At 50.4% G+C, this 7,880-nt stretch overlaps 1 protein-coding gene across 2 annotated transcripts in view; it reads right to left on the reverse strand.

The window, feature by feature from the left end:
* CACNA1F (calcium voltage-gated channel subunit alpha1 F) overlaps window positions 1–7,750 on the reverse strand; it is a 28,717-nt gene extending 20,967 nt beyond the window's left edge. Inside the window, exons 1-13 of one of the 2 annotated variants that reach the window (XM_081564874.1) lie at window positions 7,662–7,750; window positions 6,489–6,659; window positions 4,875–5,124; window positions 4,393–4,498; window positions 3,815–3,954; window positions 3,414–3,556; window positions 3,157–3,309; window positions 1,718–1,914; window positions 1,503–1,606; window positions 785–975; window positions 451–534; window positions 245–338; window positions 53–79 (exon numbers count right to left, since the gene is read on the reverse strand). In XM_081564874.1, coding sequence (XP_081421000.1) covers window positions 53–79; window positions 245–338; window positions 451–534; window positions 785–975; window positions 1,503–1,606; window positions 1,718–1,914; window positions 3,157–3,309; window positions 3,414–3,556; window positions 3,815–3,954; window positions 4,393–4,498; window positions 4,875–5,124; window positions 6,489–6,513 — 1,514 coding nt within the window. In that variant the 5' untranslated portion in view covers window positions 6,514–6,659; window positions 7,662–7,750. Of the gene's footprint in view, window positions 1–52; window positions 80–244; window positions 339–450; window positions 535–784; window positions 976–1,502; window positions 1,607–1,717; window positions 1,915–3,156; window positions 3,310–3,413; window positions 3,557–3,814; window positions 3,955–4,392; window positions 4,499–4,874; window positions 5,125–6,438; window positions 6,660–7,661 lie in introns of those variants that run through there. The other variant, XM_081564875.1, reaches the window with a different exon arrangement.
* Window positions 7,751–7,880: the final 130 nt, after the last annotated feature.

Consider the following 7,880-nt stretch of genomic DNA (forward strand, 5'->3'; position numbering starts at 1 on the left):
TGGGGTTCACAAAGTCATAGGGTCTGAGAGTCACACAGCTTTCCCAACTCACCAAACGCTGGTTTTCATGATCTTATTTCTGGAAAAGAGGAAGATGGGAGGTGGGCATCACTGGGGGCTGAGGGGCACTCAGCAGCAGGCGTTGGAGGTCAGGGCTAGGAGGCTGGAGGCTGAAGGCAGGACTGGGGCCAGGATCTGTTCCGGGTTCTGGGCTGGGTCAGGGGTCGAGGGCTGGGGGCCTCACAGGCAGCGTGTACAGCTGGCTAGAGTGCCCTCTTCCTCTTCCTCATCTCCTTGGGTCTCTGCCATCGAAGCAGTGTCACTGGCTGGGAGGCTGGCTGTGGGCAGGGTGGGAGAAGAGGTCAGCACATGAAGACGCCAGGGTTCTGCTCTTGGGCTTCCCCTCTGCCTACTCATCCCACCCCCTCCTCAACCTGGTTGAATCCTCACCATGGCTGCTGGTGGAGTGGGTGGAGTGACTGAACCAGCGCAGATGTCCTCGTCTCCTATTGGTCAGCTCTGCCAGTTGTGGCCCTGTAAGCACAGGGAGGACATTTGGGGAGCATGGTCTGGGGTGAAGTTAGGGCTCTGGGGTGAGGGGTGTTATTTGGAGTCTTTGTTCTGGGTACAGTCTGGGAAGGGTATCTGAGTCTGGGTTCTGTGTCATAGACCATAACCAGAAGCTGGGCCTAGAGTTGCTGAGGGCTGGGGCTAGATCTCAGGAGGGCAGCCCACATCTGAGGGACGCGTGAGGCAAGGAGTGGGCTGGGTTGAGATTGCCTACGGTGGCCGGCCAGGCCCTCTTCAGCCACGGAACCAAAGTTGCCAGCAGCTGAGGGGTCCTCCATGTCCAGCTCCTCCGCCTGTGTGATCCAGTCCAGGTAGCCCCGGAGGTCCTCCTCCAGCTGCTGCTTCTCCCGAAGCTTCTGGAAATCCCCTCGTGCTTTTGCCTTCTCCCTCTCTTTGGAGAACTCCCTGAGGGAGGAGAATAGAGGGCTAGACAGAGGAACCACCCTGGCCCCCTTGCCATCACCATCCCAGCCACAATGACCTCCTTGCTGTTCTTTGAATACGCTAAGCACGTTTTAGCTTTGGAGACTTTGCACTGGTTCTTCCCTTTGCTTGGAACACTCTTCCTCAGATATTCACATGGCTCAGTATCTTGCCCATTTTTACTCAGATAACACCTTTTCAAGGAGGCCTGTCCCTGCTTGTCCCTATTTGTAATTACAATATCTCCCCATTCCTTTCTTTCCATAGTACATATTTCATATAAGACAAAACACATATGTGTGTATGTATGTATGTAATATCCAATAAGGCAGAAAATTTTGTCTCTTGTTCCATTCCTAAAATAGTGCCTTACACACAGTAGATGCCCAGTGTTGACGGAATGAATGAAGGGGTATTTTAGATGGGTTTTGAAGGATGCCTAGAAGTTTGCTAGGAACAAAGTAAAGGGACAGGGGCTGAGGGGTTGGGTAAGTGTCTAGGCTCCTCACCCACTCAGGACACCGAGTACAAGGTTGAGGACGAAGAAGGATCCAAAGATGACGAGACTCACGAAATACACCCAGGGAAGCTCATACCCCATGGCATCCTGCATCTGGGGAGAGGGGGGACATGCATCTCTCAGTGTATGCAGACCCTCCTGCCTGAGCTCAGGGAGGAAAGGCAGGTTCAGCTTCTGCACTGGGTGTCTGTCATTCCACCTCACCCAGTAGAGCACATCGGTCCAGCCTTCCATGGTGATGCACTGGAAGACTGTCAGCATGGCGAAGAAAAAGTTGTCAAAGTTGGTGATGCCTCCGTTGGGCCCTGCCCAGCGCCCGCGGCACTCCGTCTGGTTCAGCGTGCAAGCACGCCCTGATCCTGAGGACGCACAGGGTGACGGGTCCTCCTCCGCCTCTATGTCTGTGGGAACACTGGAGCTCTGGAATCCGAAGTGTGCCCACCCACAGTCATGGGCACCTTGGAAGCCTGCCTACCTGGGAAGTTTTACCTCAGGGTTCTAGATTTTTCTAAATCAGACAAACCTTAGGGCTTCCCTGGTGGCTCAGTGATAAAGAATCTGCCTGCCAATGCAGGAAACCAGGGTTTGATCCCTGGTCCAGAAAGATCCCACATACTTCAGAGCAACTAAGCCTGAGTACTGCAACTATTGAGCCTGTGCTCTAGAGCCTGAGAACTGCAACTACTGAGCCCATGAACTACAACTACTGAAGTCCACACTCTAGAGCCTTTGACCCACAACAAGAGAAGCCCACACACTGCAATAAAGACCCAGCACAGCCATAAATAAATATATGAAATTTAAAAAATAGACAACCCTTAGCCTCTGACTGCTGGGTCAGGACTCTGAACTGCTGGGAAGCTGTGGAGCCCAACCACAGAGATCTGGGGAGTGGGACTGTAAATTTTGAGGCAGAATCTTGTGAATAACAGTGAGCCATGAGCCTAGGAGCAGAGTCTTGTGAATTTCAGAGGGTCATTTGAAAGAAGGGTGGGGGCAAGCCTTGGGTTTGGGTCTGGATAAAAAAGGCCTGCCTAGGAATCTTCACTTCCCTGGTGGCTCAGTGGTAAAGAATGCTAATGCAGGAGATGTGGTAGACACCGTTTGGATCCCTGGTTTGGAAGATTCACTGGAGAAGGAAATGGAAACCCACTCCAGTATGCTTGCCTGGGGAATCCCAAGGACAGAGGAGCCTGGTGGGCTACAGTCTGTGGGGTCACAGAAAGGTCTGAGATTAAGGGTAGAGTCTTGAATACATGGGGTGTGCTGTGTGTGTGTGCTGAATCGCTTCAGTCATGTCCAACTCTTTGAGACCCCATGGACTGTAGCCCGCCAGGCCCCTCTGTCCATGGGATTCTCCAGGCAAGAATACTGGAGTACATTGCCATTTCCTCCTCCAGGGGATCTTCCCGACCCAGGGATTGAACCCATCTCTTACGTGTCCTGCATTGGCAGGTGGGTTCTTTACCACTAGCGCCACTGGGAAGCCTGAATATAGGGGGTAGGGCTTGTTGATCTGGTGGCAGAGCCTGAACCGGGGAGCGGAATCTCATGTATTTGAGTGTGTCTCCTTGAGAACAGGGTGGGGCTTAGGAGCCAATGGAGGGGGAATGTCCTGTCCCGGGATGGGTGGGCTTGCTGACCAGATCCCAGGAAGTAGCACGTTTTGTGCATGCGTCCGAGGAACAGCTCCAGGCCGATGATGGCATAAATGATGATGACAAAGAGCACAAGAAGTGCAATATGCAACAGCGGCACCAGAGCTTTCATGATGGAATTGAGTACTATGTGCAGGCCTGTAGGGAGCGAGGGGTGGGCAAAGTAGGGGCGGGGTCAGTTCAGCCCCCCACCCCTCCCGCTCCCCTCCGTCACCTCCAAGCCCAGGGGATGTGCCACTCACTCGGGACCCCAGACACCAGCCTCAGTGGCCGCAGCACCCGAAATGCCCGCAATGCCTTCACATCGAAGCCCCCTGGCTTCCCTCCCATATGCGGGGTGTCCCCTGGGCGTCCAGAACCCTGCTCCAGCAGCACGCTGAACAGCCTGATGGGGGAACATGGGAAAAGGAAGTAGGGGGTCAGGCCTTGGGATCCCCCTTTCCCTTCCCTTCCTTTCCTTCTCCTCTGAGAAGTACAAATCCCTGTAACTGGAAATGCAAATAGGTTTAAAATATGTCAATATTCCTGATTCTGGCTGCCAAATGGGGGCGGTCTGAAGCAGTCGCTTCCCTGAGCCCCGAATTTAGCAGGCCTGTGGTGGGAAGTTGAACTAGGGTGGGGGGTGTCCCCTGCAGATGCGCACCCGACCACAACAATGATGAAGTCGAGCAGGTTCCAGCCGTTGCGGATGTAGGCGCTGGGGTGGAGCACCAGCCCGTAGGCCACAATCTTGAGCACCGTCTCCACGGTGAAAATCACCAAAAATACGTATTCCACCTGCTCCTGTGGGCAGAGCCGGGGGCGAGGCGGGAGATTGGGAAGTTATTAGGGAGTGGGGTTTGTTTGATAGGGGGTAGGGGCAGGTGGGTCTTCCCTGGTGGCTCAGAGGATAAAGAATCTGCCTGCAATGTGGGAGACCTGAGTTCGATCCCTGGGTTGGGAAGAGCCCCTGGAGAAGGGAACACCTACCCACTCCAGTATTCTGGCCTGGAGAATTCCATGGACAGAGGAGCCTGGTGGGCTATTGTCCATGGGATCGCAAAGAGTCTGACATGACTGAGCGACTTTCACTTCAGGGGGAGGCCAGCAAAGCAGAACGGAGGGTGCGGCTGGGCAGGAGAGGGTCATCTGGGTCAGTAGGGGTGGGGCCTGGCTGGAAGGCTTGAGGTGTGGCTCTACTGGGGCTGTATCTAGCTGGAGGCAGGGCGGGGCAAGCCTCACCAGGTTGTGGTTGGCAGTGTTGGAGTCGTCCTCTGGGAAGGGGATGTAGACTCCCAGGGCCACGCAATTGGCAAAGATGGTCAGCAAGATGAGGATGTCGAAGGGCCTCAGGTGGACACAGTTAAGGACCCAGGCAGAGTGGCCTCAGAATGTGATGTTACCTTGGGGCCCTCCCCACCCAGTGCTGACTCGACCCTAAGATGACCAACCTTGACACTTCCAGGCCCTGCTCTGACCAAGGCCTTGACTCTGACCCCCCGGAAACCTTAGCATCCTCAACTCTGGCTGAGATTTAGTCTTTGACTCTGACACCGCCCCCTCCTCCAGACCTTCACCTTTCTCAACTCTTCCTTGAATCCAGTTCTTAACCCTTGATCCCTGGTGATCTCAGCCCTCTTTCATTCCAGCCCTGGCTTGATCCTTGACCCTTGGTACCCTGGTGACCTTCACCCCTGAGCCCTGCCCATGGCCTTCAAGGATGCTTCCATTCCACAATGCTGATGCAGGACCGCCGCAGAGGGTTTGCCAGGGTGAGGCAGAAGAGTGCCCGGGGTGACCGCTGGGCACTGGCTACTGCCACTGTCTTGTGCTTACTGTGCTGAGTCTTTCGCTTAGGGGTCCCTAAGCCCGATGCCCCGCTGATTTCACCATCTGATGCTGAGGGCCCAGGGCATAGCCCCCATTCGGGCCCAGGGCCTGTCCCATTGGCTGGACTGGGTTCTGGGGTGGTATCTGTGTGAAGAAACCAAGTCGAGGTGAGGACAAAGTATTGGTTGCCTCCTACCTGATCCTATTCTTCTATCTGAGGGAAGGAGATAAGAGCATGTAAAATTAGGGAGAGTTGAGGGTACCTGAGTTAAGGATTGGGGGATGAGTTGGTATTACAGTTGACTGAGGGTAAAGAGCAAGTTTATAGGTGAGTAAGGGTGAGATTATATTTCTAACTGAAGCAGGGTTTGTGTTAGATTTGGGGTGGAAGAGCTTAAATCTGCATGAGGTAGGACTGAGTTTATAGCTGGAAGCAAATTTAGGGTTAAACTTGAGTGGTAGACTTTGGGTTGGGTTCAATTTCAGGTGGGAGTAAAGTGTACTTAAAATATGATTTAGGGTTAGGCCTAGATAGTTGAATGAGTTGGGATTTGAATTAGGCTCAAGGTTAGGGTTAAAGTTGAGTTTGAGTTCAGGTGGGATCTGAGTTTTACATTAGGTTTTTCAGCTAAATCCATTTCTAATTCCCATGGCCTTATTTCAGCCTCCAAGGGGCAGTGGGTTGGCCTGGTTAAGATACCATCAGCTTTGGAGGAAAAAAGCTATTTGAGTTTAAATCCTGATTCTACCACTTGGTAGCTTCCTGTGGCCTTGAGCAAATTATGTAATCTCTCTGAGCCTCAATTTCCTTATTTGTATAATGAGATGACAATAAGAGTACCTACAACATAGGGTTGTTGTGAGGATTAAATGAATTCAGCATTCAGAAGAATGTCTGACATTTAGTGTTATTCTCATTTTGCAGGTGGAGAAATTGATGCAAAAAGAGAGGTTAAGTGATTTGAAGAAGCGGCTGAATTGGGTTAAACCCAGGGAGTCTCTGACTCTAAACCTTCATGACTTACTACCACCATCAAGTATGCATTCTGTCTTTCTCTCTGATCCTTAAAAATGGGTCTGTGCTCTTTCTGGAAAGTCAGAGACTCACTCACCAACAGTGCTGATATCCAGGGGTTGGGGTTGAGTTTAGGTGACTTTAGAGCTCATGGTAAGGTCTGTATCCATGCTGGGATTTGGACCCTAACAGGGGATTGCCCTCTGGTTGGTAAAGTTTGTGTTAGGATTAAGCTTGGGGCTGACATTGGAGTTGAAGTTAGGGTGCTAGGATAGAGGTCAGGGCAGGATTGGGGTTGGGTTTCAAATTGGGATCTAAGGCTACGGGCTGTGTTGGGGCTGTCTGGGATGGGAACAGGGTAATATGATTCTGGTCCCCTAAAGGCTCTCCAGGGGTAGGATCCTGGTGGGCAGTGGGTGGGTCAGAGGGGCAGAGGATAGAGCAGAGCCCAGGCTTGCTCCAAGGGTCTGTAGGGGTGGAAGGTTGCTCTCACCTTTCCCGCCTTCAGATGCCGACATCCTCCTTTCGAGATTGAAGAGCCATCTGCACACAGCCCGCGTCTCTTTCCCCAGCTTTGGAGGGATTAAGGTCACAGGGCGGGGCCATAACAGGGTCCGATGGGAGGGTGAGGAGGGGTGAAGATGGGACACTTGTGGGCCAGAGCCTGGCGACAGAAAAGGCACTGATTAAAAATATATATACAGATACGTATTTTTTTTTTTTTTTTACAAAATATATGCCAGCACCAGAGGCAGAAACTAAAATAAGAAAAATGATCATTGTTTTCCAAAAGTATCTGAAATTTGAAGTATGCAGGAATAGACATAAGATAACATATGTGCAAGATCTCCATGGGAAAAAAATATCAAATATTATCAAATGATTAAAGGGGATCTAAATAAATAGAGAGATAGATTAAATTTACTAATTGAAATAGTCAATTTTATGAAGATGTCAATTCCTCCCAAAGTGATCCAGAGATTCAATGCAGTCCCAAATAAATTTCTAAAGATTTTTCCTTGACATTTGACAAATTGATTCTAAAATGTATATTGATATACAAAAGACCTAGAAAAGCATAATCTTTGAAAAATAACAAGATGGGAGGACTTGCCATATTAGATATCAAAACTTGTAATAGAGCTAGAGTAATTAAGGACCAAATAGAGTTCAGAAACTCTATTTTGTCCCACATGATTTAATGACAAACGTGGCACTACTGATCAGTGAAGACAGGGTGGTCTTTATAATGATTGGTGGTTATATGGATGTTTACTAGGTAATTATTCTCTGGAGTGTACACATATGTATAACATTAAAATAAAGCATTTATTGAATGCATGAATACTAGTGACTTTAGCTTACATAGTGCTTTTTTACAGTATTATGTATCACACACACAGTTTAACAGCTGCTTTACATGAATTAATTCTGCTTTAATCCTAGGAAACAGGTACTATTAATAGTCCCATTTTACAGATGCGGAAACTAAGACAAAGGAAGCTATGTAACCTGCCCACTGTTGCACATTTAGCAGGCTGCAGAACTGAGACTCAAACCTAGTTGCTTTGTGCGAAAGCCCCTGCCTTAATTAACTTGTACACTTTTACAATCTAGAAGATGAATGCCTTAAAGGAATGAGTCAAAAAGCCAGCCGCTCGCTCACTCGCTTGCTCTCTCTCTCGCGTGCGCAGTACAATCCCTTGCCCACTTGGAAGAACGCACTCGGCTGTAGGCAAAACAAAACAAAACGAAACCTACAACTCCCAGCAGCCATTGCGCGCTCAAGCGTGCACGCGCTCATTCACACCAGTACGACAGGCATCCGGCTTGCGTCGAACGCGCTCTCGGGACTACACTTCCCGACTCTCCTCGCGGAGCCCGT

The sequence above is a fragment of the Giraffa tippelskirchi genome, chromosome X (assembly GCF_054371585.1).
Source record: "Giraffa tippelskirchi isolate mGirTip1 chromosome X, T2T-mGirTip1v1.2.pri, whole genome shotgun sequence".
NCBI lineage: Eukaryota > Metazoa > Chordata > Mammalia > Artiodactyla > Giraffidae > Giraffa > Giraffa tippelskirchi.